Source organism: Hemicordylus capensis, chromosome 3 (assembly GCF_027244095.1).
Source record: "Hemicordylus capensis ecotype Gifberg chromosome 3, rHemCap1.1.pri, whole genome shotgun sequence".
Lineage (NCBI taxonomy): Eukaryota > Metazoa > Chordata > Lepidosauria > Squamata > Cordylidae > Hemicordylus > Hemicordylus capensis.
Window position 1 is genome coordinate 95793443 of NC_069659.1, and position 22275 is coordinate 95815717.

Consider the following 22275-nt stretch of genomic DNA (forward strand, 5'->3'; position numbering starts at 1 on the left):
GGATGAGTCTGTGATGTAACTTAGAAGAGGTGCCCATCAAAACTTTTGATAGGATTATTGGGAGAGTCAGTCTCAACACAGGATATTATTTGATGCACTTGTATACTCTAGTTCTCATTACAATCAGCCTAGCATAGAATAGGCTATTCACACCCTGTCCTACCCAGGAAGGACGATCAGACACAATGCATCCCATGCCAGGAAATATGCCTCCAAGGCACATTTTGGGATATAAGTATCCCTGACTTCATGACCCAGTAGGTTCCCCTTTCCATTCTACTGGGGACTCCATTGTGTGCATCCTCATGTGTTACACCTGGGACTCCACTGCAACAAGGACTCTAGCAGACCACTTTGGTGTTCCTCTCTCCAATGGGGCCACCCGAGCTGAAATTACTACCTGCCTGGCCAATTCTCTGCCCTCACGCTGACTCAGCTCATTGTGCCTGGTTTTAGATTGGTCCCCCTGCCAATCTTTCCAGCTAGCTTCACACTGGAGCTCTCCTCATGCGGAACCCCACTAACTTCTTCAATTCTCCTGCTACTGAACTCCTTCAATTCTCCTGCTACTATCCTACTATAGCTCCCCGGATGGACACTAGACGCCAGCTGCCCGAGTCGAATCTTCATGAGGACAAGTGATATAGCCCCTTGCCCGACTCCTTCAGGGCTGAATTTACCCCTTTCTCTTATTTCTGAAACCTTACAGCTTTGGAAACTTCTGTTGAAAAGAAGTATATAATTTTTTTGTCGTATTCATATTTGTATACATAGATTGCCTCCCCCATTTATTGGCAACACTTTGGTGTACTGCTACTCCTCCTTTTGGCACACCAAGTATGCCAACCTGCTATTTCCACCTCAGCCTAGATTGCCTGTGCCCACCCACCCACCCACTTACCCAGCAGGGGCCTACCTTCTCTAGCAGTTCTCCCACTTCTTTCAGGTGGGTGGTTGGGAGGCTCCAGCTTCCCACACTTTCTTTGAAAAGGAGCACTAGTACTGACATGTGTTGAGGCCAGAGGTCTACTGACCTCTTTGCAGCAGTGACTGAGAAAAGGAGGGGGCAGCGGTTTGCAGGCAGGTACAGACAGTCTGTTGCTGGGGCCACTGTTGCCAGATATGGGAGGTTCTGTTCTTCCCTCTTGTTGGTAGGTGTGCCCCAGATGTTTTCCTTTCAACCCAGAGTTACCCTTTGTTCATGTTCACAAATCCAAGGGTAAAGAATGTTAAATTTATTTATTTATTTGATTGATTGATTGATATACCACCCTTCCAAAAATGGCTCAGGGCAGTTTACAATCCATTAATGGGTTGCCATCATGGAATTAGTCTTTGTGTAAAAGCTGTATGGCTCATAGAATCAGGCCTTCAACACAGCAACTTCTATACAGAAATTGCCTCCTATCATTTCAATCAGAATTTAAGATCTGAATGTAAATGAATTACTGTAAATGACTACTTCCCAAAGCACTTTGTCCTCTCAGCCAGCCTGATGGGGTGTTTCATTCCCTAAGATGTCTGGAAAAAGCCTACAGTTCACCCTACAGCTAAGCATCTTGTACTCCATAGGGACTGGAAATGTAGAACATTAGTGGAGCCTGGAAGATGATATATGAAATTATTTTAAAGCTGAAAGGTAAATGCAGCATCCCATGCTGATTTGCCAGGATTGGTGTTTCTAAGGATATATGGATGTCAATAGATCCTTAATATTCCACCCCCAGTAAGAAAGCAGTTAGGGGATTACAGCAACATGGGAGGAATTTTGCTTGTTTGGAGTATTTTCCTAAAGAATGTGGATGTATATTTTAGCACTGCAACCTTTTCTTCTTCTTGGGTTTTTTTGTTGTTGTTGTTGTTGTTTGTTTGTTTGTTTGTTTGTACCATTAAAGCCAGAACCTTGCGTTAAGGAAGCTGCTTCAGTCAAAGTGAGGGTAATTCCACTTCCTGCTGCACTGTGCCCTTAAAAAATAAGTCAATTCAGCAATTAGTGCAGCTGGGAGCCTGTCATACATTTGAAAAATGTGTAGACAGGTTGCTAAAGGGGTGGATGTTGAAATTTTACAATCAGGATTACGGGTGCTAACTGTGGGATAACAGTAGCTCATTTCCCTTGTTCTAAGTGGTATTTTGTCTTCTGTGTCAAAAGCAGCTACTCAAACTCTAGTTTGCAGTACAGCATTACACATTGATTGCCCAGAGGCTTCCATCTCTGAAGCCAAAGAGAGTTGCTATGGGAATCAAGAGGGCACTTGGAGACAGGATCTGGGGCTTGGCTCTCTCCCGTCCATGGCTGCTGGAGTCGGAGGAATGAAAAACTGAAAGGAGGTGGCAGAGAGGCACAGGAAAAGGCATGCACGGCAGAGGAGGGACTGTCGTAGCTTTTTACTGTGGCATGGAGAAGAGCAAAGAGACTAATGTATCAGGCAGTGGTAGCTCTCCTTAGGTTGGACCTTATTTCTGGTGCAGGACCTTATTTCTGGTGCAGAGTTCATAGAGCAAAACTAAAGTGGAAGTCTGACTGTAGCCGGTCTGCAGAAAGATGGGATCCAGCTCATCAACATACCGGCCCAAATGTGTGTATTTGGATATTGATGGACGAATCCAAAAGGTACTTTTCAATGCTTATTCCCTGTTAGTGTCTTTGTCCGATCACAACTGTGTTAAGTTGGATTCACAGTCCTTTTTTGAAATTTTCTGTATTGTGAGCTTTAATTGCATCCTCAGTCAGCTAAAAATGTCACTGCCTCTGTGAAACAGTCTCAAAGTGCAAGCAGTTTTCATTCCTTCACAATTTTCTGTTTTGTAAATGGCAAAGTAACTCTGAGTGAGTTTGTAATCTCAAGGTGACAGACAGTGTGCACTGTTATAAATGTGGATGCAAAGTTTCACAGGAGTTTGGAGATTATATGCCAGTTTTTGTGTGAGTGGTTCACAATATACATGAAAATGTTTACTATTTTAAAAATATTGGGAAGTTTTAAGCTGTTTGGGGTATATATGGAAATATTTAAAAATCTCTTGAATTATTTTCCAGTAATGCCTTGGTGCCTAATATTTTCAAGGTGCTTTGTATCTATACCCAGAGAAATCATCAAACCTGCCATAATTTCCAATGTTATTTTGATATAGAGTGGCCTCAGTCATGTGTAATCAAAATTAATAAAGGAGCAGAATCTGCAACTTAATGGGGGAAAATAATATTGTACATATGATAGGTTCCCAGCTCATGAAGTGCCTGTATAGTCAGTAACAAGAGAGAGGTGATCTAAATGTGACCTGCAAAATCTGAATCCTTTAAGAGGATATTCCAAGTCGTCATTTCGCCCACATTCTTTTGTCCTTTAAAGAAAGAGGAAATTGTTTGGTCACCTCTTTCCTCTGTGTACTAAATTAGTATTAGCCTTAAGGACTAATTTAGAATAAACTTCTCTCCTATCCTACCCAAACAGAAATACTTCTATCTATAACTGTTGCATTCAAGGGAACTTCCAGATGAATTTGTATCAGTAAGTATTAAATTAGTCCTTTTCCCAGCACCAGTGGTGATGGTAGTTCCCCAACAGTGTAATGGACTGTGCTGTCAGGAGATAGACTTGCTGCTAGTGGCCGTGGGGGGCAGGGGGCAGGAGTGCAAAGCCTCCCACTGGTGGCAGGGGATTGTGGCAAAAGTAACAAAGAAAAAACAAAAACAAATGGTGAGGTATTGAAAAGGGATGATAGGAACAGGAGGGACTTTTAACATCCCTGGCTGGTATGTATTATATATGGGTGGTTTTCATGCAAGCATTTTGTATATAGTCACAGGCTTCATCCAACAGGTGGCCATGGCACTAGCAGAACCGTGATGATCCTTACATCGCTCTTGTGTTAGATGCATTTGCAAGAGGAGAAATTGTATTTTCCTAAGCAGCACAGCCTTACCGCTTGAGTGCAGGGAAAAAGTGATCTCTCAGAAATTACAGCATTATCTAGGGGCAATATCATCACCCAAGAAATAAGTGCTGTATATTTCCAGGGCAAAAGCTACATAGGCTGGAAAGGCCCTAAGAGCCTTTGATCACATGCCCATGATCAGCTCAGGGTCAATGTTTTCTGCTTGCCTCAGTCTAACCAAGATGGCAGTGACGGGTTGGCTGAGTTGTTTTTCAGTCCTGTCATGACTGCATGAGGCCTGTGGAGGCAGAATGAAATCCATTGGAGATAGGTTGGAGCTTCATGGACACAGACAGAAGTTTAACGGGCAATGAGAAGCAGCTGCTGGTTCAGTGGTGGGTGGGCGGGACGGTAATGAAGGGCAGTTTGGGAGAGCCAGGGACAAAGGATTTGCCCAGCACAATCTGCAGGACCATGGATAGCTACAAAAGCAGCATTTTTTTAAAAACCCAAAAACAAACATGATGCCTGGTTCATTTCTGGGCTCAATTCATGAAACTGGCCTTTATCTTTAAAGCTCTGTATGGCTTGGGTCCAGAATACCTCATGGATTGCATCCTTCCATACCAGCCTCCCCAGAAGTGAAGATCAGAGACCTGCTCCAGGTCCCTACCCCATCTAACTGAAACAAGTGAAGGCCTAAATAGGGCCTTTCCCATGGTGGTTTCCCACTTGTGGAATGCCCTCCCTCCAGAGGTTACTCTGGCACTGAACCTCTATTTATTCTGATATCAAAATAAACCTTTTCGTGTTTGCCCAGGTCTTTAACATTTTAGTGGTGACTCTCTTGTATTTAATGGGGGGTAAGCAACCTTCCCTATTCATTCCAGCAGAGTGTCTCTCCTGTGGTTGTTGCTGGGATTTTGTGTGTGTGTGTGTGTGTGTGTGTGTGTGTGTGTGTGTGTGTGTGTGTATGTGAAGATTATGAGCCCTTGATTTTGTCTGGTCACTACAACCCACTGCAGGACTATGGGAGGACGGAAGTGCTCCAGCTTCCACTTCCCTTCCAACCAGCTTCAGTGAAAGTGTCTTGACTTTCACTTTTGTCTTTGGGCCACCCTCGATTCTGAACATGCATAAGATCTACCAGGCTCAATGTAAGACTGGGATTATTTCTGCCCTCACTGAAGTTGACTGGAAGAGGAAGACAAAACAATTCCACCTTGGCATTGTCCTCTCCTATATTCAGATCCTGAAAATGAAATCCTAGCTGGGGGGTGGTAATAATAATAATAAAAAAATTATTTATAAGCATTTGAATAGTGCTTTCAAGTGTTCAAAGCACTTTGCATGTATCATTTTATTGTAATCATTGCAACAAGTGAGTATTATTAGCCCCATAATGCAGCTGGGGAGCTGAGGCTGAGTGGGAGGAGCTTGTGGAGGAACCACCTGCAGAGTTCATGGCTAAGATGGGATTCAACCCAGTGAAGTTTTGATTTGTAGCTCAGTTGCTTAGACACTATGTTGCACCAGGTCTCAACCCGAGTTGCTGAACCAGAACTTTTTGAAAAGCCCCAGCCAACTTTTAACACTGAATGCTGCTGCAATGCATGTAAGCCTCTCTGGTTTTATTTATTTTTTATCTTTGAGTTGATAGTCATATATATGTGGCTGTCAACTCCTTATCCCTAACAGAAAGTGGTATGCTCTCTAAAATACTCTGGATTATTTCTTGGTACAATTTTGTTGCACTTTGTGAAATAATCTAAACCCCACCCTCCCCCCAATTTTTGCAGAAGCATTCCAAACTCTTGATTCGGTGCCTCTTACTGTGTACATAATGTCATGGTTAGCTTTCAGAAACCCTTCACACAACACTTTCTAAACTGACTCTTTTCTCCAGATCTACTGGGCAGGAAACATACACAACAACCCAATTCTGTCCCAAGTTTATTCTCTAAAGAGCACTTGTATTACTGCAGAACTTGGAAGAAGCACAGCTGTATGAAAAGACACTGCAAACTCTAATATAAAGATGCTTTATAAATATTATCCATTTCATTTTTCAGTAATGAAATTCTATCAGTATAGTGCTTGGGGAAAAATCTTGGAGTGGGAGGAAGAGGTAGCTTCCATCCCATTTAGTCCGGGATCAGTCAGGGGGAATCAGGAGATTATTTTTTTCCATATAATACATAAAGAGATAATTAGGAAAATTTGGCCCTTCATCTTTCAAAAAATTTGGTTTCTGGAGGGAACTCATTAAGTGAATTTTAAGCTATGCTTTGAGTTGACTTCACAATGAGGTAAAATCCTCTTTATACCATTATATCCCATGTATTTGAAAGGATTTCACTTCATACCGCAAACCGCAGTGCTTCAGTGTATTTCAATAGACATGGCCATTTATTGTGTCACATGTGGGGGTTACAACTGAGTAATGCTAGAAATTAAACAGTATGAATGCATAGATCCAATTTGACAGTTGCTCACTGACCAGCTACAACAGAGGGATTCCCAAATTAAAACTGATGAAATTGTGCATTATATGTATATAGACAGGCTTGCATTTAGTGAAGCAGCTCTTATGGAATTACTTTGAAAGGGGAAGGTGACTGTTAGGCAGAACAGCTGCCTCTGACAGGAGAAGGCGCAAAAGGACCAAATGACATGTTAGATGGAAGACATGTTAGATGGATCTCCTGATGTCCTTTTCCTCTTCTACAAGCAACCACAAGGGCATGATTTGGATAAGGGTGTCATCTTGCAGAGAATCTATGTGGTCGCTAAGAGTCAACACCTACTTGCAGCACTTAATCAATCAGATGGTAGAGGGGGTTAACTCAGCCAGGCTAATTCCCCATGCAAAAATCAGCACTCCCAGGACTGTTTGTTAATATGTTGCAGTTTGTACAATGTGTATCCCAGTGTTTATTTAAAATAACAAAAAACAGCTCTTATAGATATAGATATAGATAACAACCAGCATAAAAGCACACATTAAGATAGAATCAGAAATAAAACAATGGTCGCCTTCAGGGTTAGGGAACCATGGATCCGTACCCCCTCTCCCCCCACTCTCCTATCCACATTCATACATTTGAGAGAGCTGCCTCTCTTCAGTAAGCAAGACTGCAGAGAAGAGGACGCAAGACTGCAGAGAGGCAGATGAGCTGGCTGTGCGGTAGGGCTGTGCAAGCCAACTCAAATCGAACCAAGCTCATGTTCGAGCCAACTCAGCTCAAAGGCTCGCACTCGAAACGGACCGGGGCCATAAAAGGGGGCGCTGGTCCAAGTTTGAGTCGAGCCAAGCCCAGCTTGAAAACCCAAATCACAAGCCGACTTGTGGGGTATACTTGTAAAAGGGGAATCCTTGCTGGATTCCCCTTTACAAGTAAAGGGCTTTACTGAAAGCCAATGTGGGAGTGGGGGAGGTAGTCTTTACCTTTAAAAACAAGCCACTGCCAGTGACAGCAGTGGAGGCGGTGGCAAGGACTCCTTCAACCTGCCCCCGCCCCCCCCCACACACACACCGGCCTCCCAAATGGCAGGCAGGGCAGGCTGTGGTCCATTTTGCACCACCATTAGAGTGACCTCCACATGTGCACAGAGGCCATTTTTATCACCACGTGATTTGCATGGTTATGCAAATGGCCTCTGCACATGTGCAGAGGTCACTCTAATGGCAGCCATGTGTGTGCAGAGGCTGCAGTCTGCCTGGCCTGTCATTTGAGAGTCTGGCTGGGGGATGGAGTAGCCTCCGCTGCCCCCATTGGCATCATGACCACCGGCGGCTTGTTTTTAAGGTAAAGAAGACTACCTTTTTTCTTGGCTCCTCCTCACCACCCACTCATTTACTTTAGGTAACTCCCTTTACTTGTAAAGGGGAATCCTTGCCAAATTCCCCTTTACGAGAATCCCCTCAAGCCAGCTTAGGCAGCTCGACTGCTGGGCCCAGCTCTGAGCCTGAGCCCAAGCCACCCAGGAAAACCGGCTCTGTGCACATCTCTACTGTGCGGGCTTCCTTCTTGACAGGACATCCCACACAGCCAATCGGGCCAGAGTGAGGGAGGAGCTTCCTCCCTCGATTCCAGTGCCACGGGACTGAAACTGTGTTGCCAGTGTTAGGATGTAATGGCGGTGCTGCAGAACCGGTATTAAGGGCAGTGAAACTCCATTCTGACAGAAGGTTCAGAGTGGAGTTTGGTGAGGGAAACTGTGGGTCCCTTTTCGCCCTTAACTCCGATTTCATCAATTTGGACGTGCAGCTTGGGAAACTGGAGGTGAAGGGACCTCTGGTTTCCTCTTACATCCATATTTGGCCAAAGAAAGAGCAGGCATCAAAACAATCTAACTTGTCACCTACAAAGTGGAGATCTGTAAGTAGTTCAGCTTAGAATATCTAGGTTCCAAGCTCTCTCCCTGGCATCTCCAAGATAGGACTGAGAGAGACTCCTGCCTGCAACCTTGCAGAAGTTGCTGCTAGTCTGTGTAGTCAATACTGAGCTTGATGGGCCAATGGTCTTGGTATAAGGCAGCTACCGTACCTATGTTCCTAGCCCAAAGGTTATCTCGGAGAGTCACGTCTTAGCCTCATGTCAGACTAAGGGGCATGACAAACTTCTCTAGGATGGGTATTCTACAAGACAAGTGCCACTACTGAAAAGGCCCTGTTCCTGGTAGATCCCCCTGCTAAACCTCATTCAGGAGAAACACCCAGAGGAAGTATTCTGATGTTTAAAAGAGTGTACAAGTGGGAACATAGGAGAGAAGACAATCCTTAACATAGTTTAAACTTAGCCATTTAGGGCTTTACAGTAGGGGTGAAAGTCAACCTTGACTCTCCAGCTGTTGTTGAAGTACAACTCCCATCAAGCCCAGCCACAATGTATTAATGAGCATTGTTGTTCAAAACCAGATGGAGAGCCAAGGTTGCCCACCCCTGTTTTAAAAGTTATAACCAGCAACTTGAATTGGCTCCAGAAACAAAGAGCAACCAGTACAGACTGAAAAAATTAGAGTAATACAGTATGTGTAATTGGCAACACGCAACTAGCAATGTGGCAGTACAATTTTACACCAGCTGAAGTTTCTGAATGTTGCAAAGAAATTACGTATCCTCTATAAGTAATTGTGCAGGAAGCAGCTTTAACTGAGAAACAAGAGTTTGATATTTATTACTTATTAAACCTAGGCTAAGGAAATAATAAACAGGCTAACAGTATCTTATGCAGAGAGAGAAAGAACCTCTTAGTTTGAATTTAAGTCAGCAAGTGAAGAGTAGACAAACATTATGACTTCACCCCCATGCTAGCACATAGATATATCCAAATAGAGAAACATGCCCCATACAAATAACTGAGGCAATGTCTATGGAAAAATTCCAACATCTCCCTTCTCATTGTCTCATTCTTGAATTCTGAGTCCCATGTTTTGTTTTATGATGTGATGCAATCATTTCCTTTCCCGATTGCAGCCATTTATCTGTCTCTGAATCAGGCATGCCTTCAATTTTGTGCCAATCTGTAGGTCCTGGCATTTTCTCCTCTCTGGCTGCCAGTGACAATCTTTTAGGTGGACTCCCTTTATTAACTCTGCTTGTGTGTCTCACTTCTTGTTCCATCTCAATCTCCCCTTCTTGATTGGATCTTTCCATTATATCATAGTCTATGATTATTTGTGCATTTTGTCGTTACTGTTCAGCCTCTTCACTTATTGGAAAATCCAGATCAAAGTCAGACATCACATTTGACCTTTGCCTTTCATTAAAATATGCAACACTGCTCAGTTTAACAGTCTCTATGATCGGATCAAGTATTCTGTAGAATAAAGTGTTCAAATTACTTCTCAACAGGAGTTTACTTTCTACACCAGAGGCTAAAACTGGTTCAACAGCCACTGTTGTGAACTACGCCTGGTTTCGCACTCTGTACATACTCAGAAGGAAAGAGGCAAAGTCACGTCATACACAAACTGAATTGGTTCTTGGAGATGGTGACCATGTAGGATCTGGGCGCACAAACAGAGATAGAGAGAGACACACTCAGAAAGTTCAACTTTATTATAAAAAGTTGCTCATCAGGACAAAATAAAAACATGTTTCCGATTCAAAGTGTAGTGTAATGTGCCTAACTAACATATGTGTGTGCAATCAGTAATTACAGCTATCTAATAATCTAACAAATCCTAATAAAACATTTAGAGAAAAGAAGGAAGGAGGGGGGGCTTAGGAAGGGGGTAGCAGTGATTAGTAGGAAGGAGGGAAGAGGGATCCAAGGCTTGTGAAGGCAGCATATTACCCGGATCAGAGGCTTGAGAACGGTGGAGCTTTCAGCTGAAGGAGAGGAGCTTTTGGCTGGAGACAGGAGCTTTTAGATCAAGCATGCAGTTTGCTCAGAGCACCATGGCTGGGGAAGTCTCACTTCGCAGCAGAAGTCACAAACAGTCCCTTCTCCCATGGAAAGAGTTCCTGCCTCTAGCCCCGCGGCTTGGGCAGCAAACCCTTGGATTGCTGGTGAGCAGATCTTCCTTGTAGGCACAAGATTGCTTGTAGGCAAAAGACTGCTTGTAGGCAAGAGAATGCCTGTTCTCTGTCCAGTAAACTATTCTTTATAGTTGTATCCTCCTTTGATCTCCCATCATCTTTCCTGGGTCCCAAAAGGTGACAACTTGCTGCTACCTTCTGGATAATGTCTTTTTAATTATTCAGGCAGTCCAGGGAGATCTTAATCCCATCTTCTGTTAGCTGCTATCTTGAGGAGGGGACATTGCCCAAGGCAAATCTGCCTCTCTGAGCTGCAAATGGGCATCTTCTCTTGTCCCCAGATTTGGGCCTGGTCCCTGAAGGAGTTAGTAAAAGGACTAAATCTACAGGTGTTCTCCTAGGGTGGAATTTCTATAGACAGCAACTGAGTAATCCCCTTTGGGCATAGCAGAGCAATCATTGACAAAGATTAACATAGACTTCTTGCAACAGGAAAGGGGAGATCAGCCCCTGGCCTCTTTCACAGACATTATCTGATAGTGAGTTACATTTTAGCATATTGATTAGCTCAGGCCTAGCCCTTGTGTTTCTGTGAGTGCCCATTTCACAATACAATGCTGGATTGCCTCCTCCTTCACAAAGCAGTACATGAGGCAGGCAAGAGACCTGGGTGTCAGTTCACCTTGAGTTCAGGCATTTAATTGAACTCTTATAAAATGGAGTCAGACACAGGCCTGAATTCCATATACTTCTGGGCTGGTACCTCTGGGTTGAATGTGGGGGGGGGGGTCCCCAATAGGGGGGCATCTCCAACACCACTCCCTGGATGCCTTCCAGATTCACATTACACTAGCATACCTGCCAACATGTCTCTATATTCCCATTCAGGTGAATGGGGAAATAGGGACATGTGGGTAGGTATGTACTAGTGCAATGAACAAAGCCACACAAATGCAAGAAGGCCACATAGCTGAGTGGATGCCCAAGGTTGCTCAGTCTCTTGTGCTCTCCATTTCCTTGCATGAGCATTGTGCTTGTGCAACACGGATAGTGGGTAACTGCACCACTCCCTGCAACACAAATGGACTAAGGAAGAGGTTTCACAGGAGGAGGCATGTTGCACAGAAATTACTTGTCCTTTATAACAGTGGGTGTGAAAACAGTGGGTGTGAATACAATGCGGGTTGGGTGGGTGGGTGGTAAAAACAAGAAGTATTTCAACCCTATCAAAAGCAAAATGCCTACCTCAAAAAGCAGATTGTGCTGCACACAAGTTAACACACATGCGCGCATATGCACACGCACACACACACACACACACAAAAACACATGCCACCCCAGATTAACAGGGATGCTATTAACCTGCTGATAAGAATACCTAAATAAGCTTAGCAAGTGAAAGCATTTTTAAAATCACTGGCTCTTACTTCCATGAAGATGGGTTTAGGCTGTGTTAAGAGTATCTCACTGGAATGTGCTTCAGCAGTAAATGGAAGACACATAACTCTTGAAAGCATTAGAGCATCTGTATTTTGTTAGTTTCCCTTCCTTCAGCCCAGAGTTAACATTTTCCACATTGCTGTTCCTGTTGCCCTCTTGTTTGTGGATGAACCATCTAGAAGCTTTTGAAAAATGATAGCAATCTGATCTTCATTTTCATATTTTAATTGGGGGGGCGGTGTGGACCCTTACATGATTATCTGAACAACTTTGCAATAAAACTAACCAAGATGTAAACTAATCCAGCAAAGGAGAACTGTGACTATAAGCAGGCTTCCATGTGCTTCCTTGATCAGGAACCATGGAAATATATCAGATGTGCTCCCAAATACAGGTCAAAATATGTATCAGAGTATGGTCTATCTCTACCACATTGCTTTTCCCATTCACATAAATATCATTTTCAAGTACAGCTGGAGCTGGATCAGGGTGTGAGTGTTTCCTGACTGCTTCTCAGAGACCAGCAATGAATGAATTAAAAACAATTACATGACTGTGAGTTTCTGGAGTGGAAACAATTTTTTGAATGGGTGTGTGCAAGGAATGTAAAGTAGGCCACAGACTCAGTGCTAGGCCATCAGTGATATCAGTCTACAAAATAGCATAAGAAGTTTGTCATGGATAGTTACATCTGAACAGGTATTACAGGCCTGCTCAACCTAGGTCCCCCCAGCTGTTTTTGGACTGCAACTCTCATGATCCCCAGCCACAGTGGCCAATAGCCAGGGTCCAGGGATTAGGGGAGTTATAGGCTAGCATCTGCAGGAGGAGCAAAGTTGAGCAGCCCCAAGGTGTTGTGAAATCAATTTATTAATTATTATACTATACATTATTTATTTTAATTTTTACCACCTTTCCGCCTTTAAAAAGGAACTCAAAGTAGAAAAATTATGCTCAAATTCAATTAAAAAGCTAAAACAAAACTAAAAGTCAAAAACCAGCTATCAGCAACTACAGAACACAGCAGAGAACAAAACAATATGAAGTCTTGAACCCCAAAGGTTCTAATTCACATCATATTCCTGATGAAAAAGGATTGTTTTTACAACTTTCTTTCTGAAAGCCAGTGTCAGAGGTCTGATTGCGGGGTGGTGGTGGGGGTCCTCAGCTTGAGTGCAGCTACAGAGAACACTTTGGCTGAGCAAAATTACTCAGAGTAGTCCCACTAAAATTAAAAGGACAAGTTAGGTAATTTTTCTCATGGGGCTGTAGCTCTGTAATGGAGCATCATTTTGCATGCAGAATGTCCCAGGTTTAATCTCTGGCATCTCCAAGCTGTAAGATAGAAAGGCTCCTGCTTGAAACCTTGGACAGCCACTGCTGGTCAATGTGGACAATACTGAGCTGGTGGGACCAACTGCCTGGCTTGGTATAAGGAACTTTCTATGTTCCTAGAGAGCATTACAGAAATGACAGAGCATTGTCACACCCAGAGTAGCAGCATGGTCAATATGACCTATACTGCAACCTGCATCAAAAGGCTGGTTGTTACACCATACCAATTTCCCAGAATACTCACCTCCAAAGCTGCTGTTAGCCACAGAGGGGAAAACGTACAGTCACAATACAGACACTATTGTTTTCCCTCTGTGGCTTGACTACTGTTCTCTGTGTGGATGCCCTTGAAGAGTGTTCAATGGTGGGATTTTCCCATAGACATTGTCTAAGTTATTTGTTTGGGGGCATGCTTCTCTTTTTGAATGTATCTATGTACTGGCTTGGGGGTTTCAAGTGAGTGTGGGATGGGCACTAGAGGCATGTTTAAAAATGTCCTCTGATTCTATCAATTCTAAAGGGAGACAACCCTTTCTGTCTTGTAGTTGCAACATATTGGAAGAAAACCTAAGACTTTGTGCACTGATAATGGTGGAGAATATAATGGGAAAGATACTGAGCAATAGTTAAAAGAACAAGGAATTAAACATGAGAGAACAATACTTTATGCTCCACAGGCAAATGGAGTGGCAGAGAGAAAGAACAGAACTTCTTTCTGTTTAAATTTCTGATTAAAATGGCCAGAAGTATGCTTCTTGACTCAGGTCTGGAAAACAAATACTGGGGAGAAGCTATAATGACTATTATTTGCAGAACAGACTTCCAACTAAAACGAAAGGAGTAACACCCTTTGAACTGTGGAATGGGACAAAACATAACTTAAAGCATATTTGAGTATTTGGATGCAAAGCATATGCATATATTCCTAAATAAAGAAGAAGAAAATTAGATTGCAGCAGTGAAGAAGGAATATTCGTAGGTTATGCATGCACTGAATAGCAAAAGCTACAGAATACTTGATCCGACCATAGAAACTGTTAAACTGTACAGTGTTGCATATTTTAATGAAAGGCAAAGGTCAAATGTCAGTGTGATGTCTGACTGTGATCTGGATTTTCCAATAAGTGAAGAGGCTGAACAGTAACGACAAAATGCACCAATAATCATAGACTATGATATAATGGAGAGACCCAATCAAGAAGGGGACATTGAGACACAACCAGAGAGTAGAGATGCGAACTTTGTCAGCTTGAAGGGTTTCCCCCAGCTTGCCCACAAGCCAAAGCAGACCTGGTTCAAGCCAAACACACACCCTTGGTCGGTCCAGGGGTTCGAACACACACACACACACACACACACACACACACACACGTATGAACTCACCACCTTGGGGCGGGGGGTTGCAGCCATGGTGGGGGGTCCTCTGTTGATTTCCCCCCACCACCAGCTTCTCCCCAGTCTCAATTCATAAAACAAAATGTGGGACTCAGAATTCAAGAACGAGACAATGAGAAGGGGAATGTTGGGATTTTCCCATAGACATTGTCTCAGTTATTTGTAAGGGTATGTTTCTCTATTTGAATATGTCTGTGTACTGGCTTAGGGGTTGAGTCACGGTGTTTGTTCATTTACTCTTCACTTGCTGACTTAAATTCAAATGGAGAGGTTCTTCCTCTCTATGTATAATATACTGTTAGCCTGTTTATTGTTTTCTTAGCTCATGTTTCATTTGATAAATATCAAACTCTTGTTTCTCATTTAAAGTTGGCCTCCTGTTCAATTACTTATGAAGGACAAGTAATTTCTGTGCAACATGCCTCCTCCTGTGAAACCTCTTCCTTAGTCCATTTGTGTTGCAGGGAATGGTGCAGTTACCCACTATCCGTGTTGCACAAGCACAATGCTCATGCAAGGAAATGGAGAGCACAAGAGACTGAGCAACCTTGGGCATCCACTCAGCTATGTGGCCTTCTTGCATTTGTGTGGCTTTGTCCATTGCACTAGTACATACCTACCGACATGTAGGGATGTGCGAACCGATTCGGATCCGAACTGGTTCCGGTTCTGAGGTTCGGATCCGAACCGTACCGGGGGTGGTTCGGTTCGAACCGGTTCAGACCGATTCGGATTGGTTCGGACACCTGGGGTACAGGGATCTCTTGTTTCTGAGGTATTGAGTGTGGATTCTATGATAGCATAAAAGAGTAGATTCATGGTGTCTCATTGAAAATCTCATTTGCTATCATAGAATCCACGCTCAGAAAACCTCAGAAACAATAGAACCCTGTACCCCATGGTTAGAAACCCATGGGGGTGGTTGGCACCCTATGTGCACTACACCACCACTTGCTCTGGGTCACCCCAGCACCCCCCCATGTGCACTTATCGGGCTGCTCAAAGCTCCATTATAACTTATTATGAGGAAAAACCTTAAAGACGCGTAAACTTCAACAATTAACCAAAAATCAGCCCTCTGCCCAACTCCTTTGAAAAAATTCAGGTAGCTTCCCTGCCCCTACCCGGCACTACCACCAACCCCACACCGCTCTAGGCCACCCCTTTCTCCCCGACGTGAAGCGATACACCCTTCATTATACCTAATGGGGGGAAACCTTAAAGACGCGTAAACTTCAAAAATCACTTAAAAATCATCCCTCTGCCCAAATCTTTTCAAATAATTCTGATAGCTTCCTTGCCCCTACCTGGCACTACCACTAACCCCACACTGCTCTAGGCCACCCCTTTCCCCCCAACGTGAAGCTATACATTTGCTGACACCTCCATGCTTCTTTATGGAGAAAAACCTTAAAGACGCTTAAACTTAAAAAATCACTTAAAAATCACCCCTTTGCCCAATTCCTTTCAAATAATTCTGATAGCTTCCTTGCCCACCCTAGGAACTACCACCCACCACACTGCACTCTACAACACCCCTTTCCCCCCGACGTGAAGCTATGCATTTGCTGCAATCCTAATTATTCTCTATGAGGAATTCAAAAATACTTGGACACTCCTCTGATTATTGGTAAACTGTTAAATTGCCTTGGGATTTTTTGGGTGGTAGGCACCCCTGTCTGTCTACCACCCACCCCACTTTTGTGCCCCTAGGTGCTCCACAATAGGGGATATGGACTGGTTCGGGTCCCATTATACTCAATGAGAAAAATAATTTAAAATATTTCAAATATTCATAAAATATCATAGGGTTGTCTGATTGCTTCAGGGTTTGCATGGTTGTTGGCACCCATGGGTGCTCCACAATAAGGAATAATGGCCTCGTTCGAGTCCCATTATATCCTATGAGAAAAAAATAAAAATAAATTTCAAAAATTCATAAAAAATCGTACGAGTGTCCGATTGCTTTGGGGTTTGGGTGACAGGTACCCCTGGGTGCCATCTACCATCCTACCAATTTTCAGGTGTCCAAACCTATCCTAACTGGTCTGAACCAGTCCGAACCAATTCAGATCCGAACTGAACCAGGTGGGGTTCGGACAAAACCAAAACTGAACCACCCACTCCTGGTTCGGACCCGGTTTGGATCCAAACCGAACCGGGCAAACCAGTTTTGTGCACATCCCTACCCACATGTCCCTATTTCCCCATTCACCTGAAAGGGAATATAGAGACATGTTGGCAGGTATGCTAGTGTAATGTAAATCTGGAAGGCAGCCAGGAAGTGGCGTTGGAGATGCCCCCCCATTGGGGACGGCCCTCCCCCGCAACATTCAACCCAGAGGTACCAACCCAGAAGTATATGGAATTCAGGCCCGTGTCTGACTCCATTTTATAAGAGTTCAATTAAATGCCTGAACTCAAGGTGAACTGACTCCTAGGTTTCTTGCCTGCCTCATGTACTGCTCTGTGAAGGAGGTTTGGTGCTGGGTGTTATCAATATGCTGATGACACCCAAATCTACTTCTCCTTTTCATCTGCATCATCAGGAAATGGTGTTCATTCCCTAAATGCCTGCCTATAGACAGTAATTGGCTGGATGAGGGATAACAAATTGAGGCTGAATCCAAGCAAGAGTCAGAGGTGCTCATTGTAGGGGCTCAGAATCTGAGGGATGAGTTAGATCTCCCTGTGCTGGATGGGGTTACACTTCCCCAAAAGGAGCACGTGCGCAGCCTGGGAGTACTCCTGGACCCAGGCCTCACTCTGGTATCTCAGGTGGAGGCTGTGGCCAGGAGTGCTTTCTATCAGCTTCGGCTGATTCAACAGCTGCGTCTATTCAATGAGGACGACAACCTCAAAACAGTGGTGCACCAGCTGGTAACCTCCAGGTTTGACTACTGCAATGCGCTCTATGTGGAGTGCCTTTGTAAGTAGTTCAGAAACTTCAGTTAGTTCAAAATGCAGCAACCAGATTGGTCTCTGGGACAACCCGGAGATACCATATTGTGCCTGATTTGAAACAGTGACACTGGCTGCAGATATGTTTCTGGGCAAAATATAAAGTGCTGGTTATTACCTTTAAAACCCTGCATGGCTGAGGTCCTGGTTACCTCAGAGAGTGCCTTCTTCTGCAGGATCCCCACTGCACGTTAGGGTCATCTGAAGAGATCCGTTTCCAGCTACCACCGGTACGTTTGGTGGCGACTCAGAGATGGGCCTTTTCTGTAGCTGCTCCTAGACTGTGGAATGCACTCCCTGCAGAAATCTACAATTTGAATTCTTTATTGGCCTTCAGGAGAGCCCTTAAAACCTATCTGTTTGTCCTGGCCTTCCAGAGTTTTTAAATAGTTGTAATTGATTTTAGTGTTGTAACCTGGTTTTCAGGGTTTTTAAATAGGGGTGTGTGTTTCATTTTGGATACAAAATGTTTTGTGCCCCAAACAGGCCATTTCGGCTGTTTTGTAGCCAAAACAAAACACCCAGTGCTCAAAACAGAAAATTTTGTAGCCAAAACAAAACGTCCCTGTTTCGGATACAAAATGTTTCATTGTTTCGGCTGTTTTGGAACTCCATTTTGCAATCACAAAAATTCTTTCTCCTTCAGTCTCCATTTTGAGTTTTGACATCTGTTTGAATTTCCTGCCCTTCCAGCCTGCAGATTGGCCAGTGAAAGCATGAGCTGATCTGCTGCCAATTGTCTCCTTATTCCTTTTAAGGAAATTTAAGGGTAAAATTTACCCTCATTGGTCAGTGGGGAAGTGTGCATTTCATTGTTGTTGTTTCACAATGTTGTGTGTAGATCAATTGCCTTTCTGGGTGGGATGTGGATGTGCATGACCTTTGGAAATCTGCCTGGTTCTTTGCAAAACTCTGCTGTTGTTGTTGTTGATGTGTGATGTTGATGTTATTTGAGGTGGATTCAGGGCAGAAAGGGGGCTTTGGGGGCAGAAGAGTGGTTCAGGTGGTAGTGCCCGAATGGGTGCTTGCTGCCACCCAGATTCCAAAGGAATTGGGGAAAGGAGTGATTTTTAAAGAATTTCTGAAGTTTACATGTCTTTGGGGCAGAAAGGGGGCCTGAGGGGCAAAACAGTGGGTTGGGTGGCAGTGCCCCAAGAAATGCCTGCCACAACCCAGATTCCAAAGGAATAGGGCAAAGGGCTCATTTATTAGGAATTGTTGAAGTATATGCATCTTCAAGTTTTCCCTCCATAGGGAATAATGGAGGTTTCACAGACCCATAACTCCACCTAAGGGGCAATGGGGTGTCCGGGAGCGAGTGGTAGTGTAGTGCACATAGGGTGCCAACCACCCCCTGGGTTGCTAACCCATGGGGTGCTTGGTTCTGTTGTTTCTGAAGTGTTCTGAGTTAGATTCTTTGGTAGCATATGAGATTTTCAACAACAAACCATAAATCCACTCTCATAAGCTACCAGAGAATCTACGCTCAAAACATCTCAGAAACAACAGAACCCAGTACCCCATAGTGGTTGGCACCCTATGTGCTCTACACCACCACTTGCTCTGGGCCACCCAGATGCCCCCCAAGTGCAGTCATGGGGCTGTTGAAACCTCCATCATTCCCTATGGGGAAGAACTTTAAAGACGCATAAACTCCATTAAATCTTTAAAAATCAGCCCTCTCCCAATTCCTTTGAAATAATTCTGGCAGATTCATTGCCCCCACTGGGCACTAACACCCACCCTACACTGCTCTGGGCCACCCCTTTCCCCCTGACGTGAAGCTATACTTTTGCTGAAACCTCCATTATTCTCTATGGGAAAAATCTTAAACTTCAAAAATTCACCAAAAATCAGCCCTTTGCCCAGTTCCTCTGAAATTTGGGTGGTAGCTACCAACTATTGGGCACTACCACCCCCACCCAATAGTTTTGCTCCGGGGCCATTTTTAAAAATCCAAAATATTTTAGATTTGGATTTTGCCTTTCCGAACAAAGAATAAAATTGGGGTGTTTAAGATTGGCTGATTTCAACACAGAACAAAATGGGGGTGTTTTGGATTTGGGCCAAAAACAAAACAGAAATAAAAGAACATGCACAACCCTATTTTTAAATTGTTCTGATAGTTTAATTGCTGTTTAATGATGTTTTAATTAATTGTTGTTTTACGCTGTTCTATATTTTCTGTTTTAATTGTTAACTGATTTTAATGGTTTTGTTTTAAATGTAAACTGCCCTGAGCCATTTTGGAAGGGTGGTATAAAAACTGAATGAATGAATGAATGAATAATAGTGACCAGCTTCCCCTCCCCCGTAAAGAGTTAGCAGGAAGTGAATCCTGTCTTGACTGACAGAACGGTGAACTCCAGGGCTCAGCCAATCAGCACACCAGGTGGGTGGGACCTAGAGAGCTGTTGAGAGGAAGAAGGAAGTTTGTTCGTCAGAAAAGAAGCTAGGCTGGAGGTGCTCAGAGGAGGACATATTGCCATGGAGGCTGGCTGCAGGAGAATGACTCTGCAGATCCTTGAAAGATAGGAGAACAGGAAGCTTGAATTCTCATCTGGACTTTGGTGAATTCAAGGAAAGGAAGCCTGGGCTTTGGCTTCAGGAAGATTAATTTAGGGGAAAGTTTGTTTAGTCAGACAGATTTTATGTTCGAATTTCTGTTTCTTTGGTGGGTGTGTTTTGCGTATTCCTGATACTGTTTTATTATAGTTTACCTGAAACATAACTGAAATAAGAAACACTAGCCTATGCCCATCCTACCCAAGGTTCTTCAAAAGACTCTATAAACATTTATACATGCCTAAAACAACCTATTTTTTGAAATCTACTGAGTATTCTTAACTGTAACTAAGAAAGGTTGAAAGCCTCAGATGGAAGCCGACTGCAGTAATTGAATAAACCTGGTTTTTAAAAGTATTTTCTTTTTACTCTCCAAGTTGGTTTTTAACTCAGGGAAAGGTGGGGGGGGGATTTTCTCTGGTGCAAACATGTCCTCGTACATTCAGCAGTTGTAAGTTTTCTCATCTCATTGCACATGTAAGCCTACATGTGAAAGGTTTTTTTGTATTTGCCCAATACCCAGGTACAGAGCGGTACCTTGGATTACTGTACCCAATCTAGTGATCTGGTTCTCTGCAAGTTTTAGGGTGCTTGGTGGCAATGTTTTGAACCTACCGATAATACAGAATGATTTTAGGAAAAGCCTAGCCAGGCAGCTATTCAGGGATGATTCAGCATTTCTTTCCCTCACGTGAGCTTGCTCTGAGACAAAGGCTTTAATCCATTACACCATAGTTAGAGAAGACTAACAGATTTTTATTAAACCATAAGTGACATCAACGTATGGATAACAGGCAAGTCATAGATTTATTATGTTCCTTGGCTTTGCTTATCCACCAACCTTTATTGCTCAGAAGGAGAGAAACATCTGCTCAGTTTATTATGTTTCCCAGTTTTGATCTTAATTAACCAGGCTATCTGATTTTCATTTGTTCCCAATTATCTTGCCATGTCCCACTTATCTTGTCGTTCTGTTCAATGATAATTGATTTCAGGGCTCAATAGCCCAACAAATTTTAGAAGTTCATTTTGAGTTCAACCACAATAACATCAGATCCCCATTTATTGCATTCATCAGCCATTAGTGTCAGCAGCAGATTGGTAACATTCTGTTAACCTGCTGGTTTTCTCTGACAGTTCTTCACAACACCATTTGCTGTGATGTTTTCTTTGGCTAAGATTTCAGGTGGATCGGAATCTGATTTCATAAAGCAACAAAACATCTTATTTCAATGATTGTAGCTAGATAGTCAGGAATGGCTCTCCAGTGAGGTGAGGTGAGGCAATGACCTCAGGTGGTGACTGCGACATGTGGCGGTGAGTGCACGCTTGCCCTCTACTTCACCCACCACAGGCATCACCTCACCTCTCTGCTGCCTCTGCCTTATCCTAGTTGCTGACCCCTACCCCTCTCTGGGCCCTTCCCACTCAGCAGAAACCCAGCAGTGACTGCCACCTCTCTTCTTGGTGTGGTGTTCAGCACTGTTCTCCAGTTGGCATCAAGCATTGCCAGCGGATCTCTCTCATTCACTTTCTCTGCTAGGCGGCAAACTTGTGTGCTTTCTCTACTCCATTTCAGGAGGGGGAAAAGCAGACAAGCACGCATTTGCTGCTGCTGCATCCCTCTGCAACCAAGCTGGAGGGGAAAGAGAATGTGTGTGTGTGTGTGTGTGTGTGTGTGTGTGTGTGTGTGTGTGTGAGAGAGAGAGAGAGAGAGAGAGAGAGAGAGAGAGAGAGAGAGAGAGAGAGAGCGCAATGGTAATGGCTGCTGCCTGCTTCCAACCGACATCCCAACTTGCTGTAGTAGGCAGCGGACATCCAGCATTAGCAGAGGACCAGGATTCTCTCTTGATGCATCAGCTGACTGGCTCTCTTGTGCGCTCTGAGAAATGAACGAGAGAGAGAGAGAAAGAGAGAGAGAGCACTAACCAGGGGGTACAGTAAGAGAGACTGCCATCAGCAGCAGGTTAGACTGCTGGACTAGGACCAGGGAGACCCGAGTTCAAATCCCCATTCAGCCATGAAACTAGCTGGGTGACTCTGGGCCAGTCACTTCTCTCTCAGCCTAACCTACTTCACAGGGTTGTTGAGAAAGAGAAACTTAAGTATGTAGTACACTGCTCTGGGCTCCTTGGAGGAAGAACAAGACATAAATCTAATAATAATAATATTAATAATAATGATGCTGGATTTCCGTTGCCTGCTGCAGGAAG

The 22275-nt window shown here is 43.8% G+C and overlaps 1 protein-coding gene across 5 annotated transcripts in view; it reads left to right on the top strand.

The window, feature by feature from the left end:
* Positions 1 to 2072: 2072 nt before the first annotated feature.
* The window catches only part of PDE9A (phosphodiesterase 9A), a 123158-nt gene continuing 102955 nt past the window's right edge, over positions 2073 to 22275 (top strand). The window contains exon 1 of one of the 5 annotated variants that reach the window (XM_053306471.1): positions 2073 to 2614. In XM_053306471.1, the coding sequence (XP_053162446.1) occupies positions 2546 to 2614 (69 nt within the window). In that variant the 5' untranslated portion in view covers positions 2073 to 2545. The remainder of the gene's footprint in view (positions 2615 to 22275) is intronic. The other 4 variants (XM_053306469.1, XM_053306467.1, XR_008318929.1 and 1 more) reach the window with 4 other exon arrangements.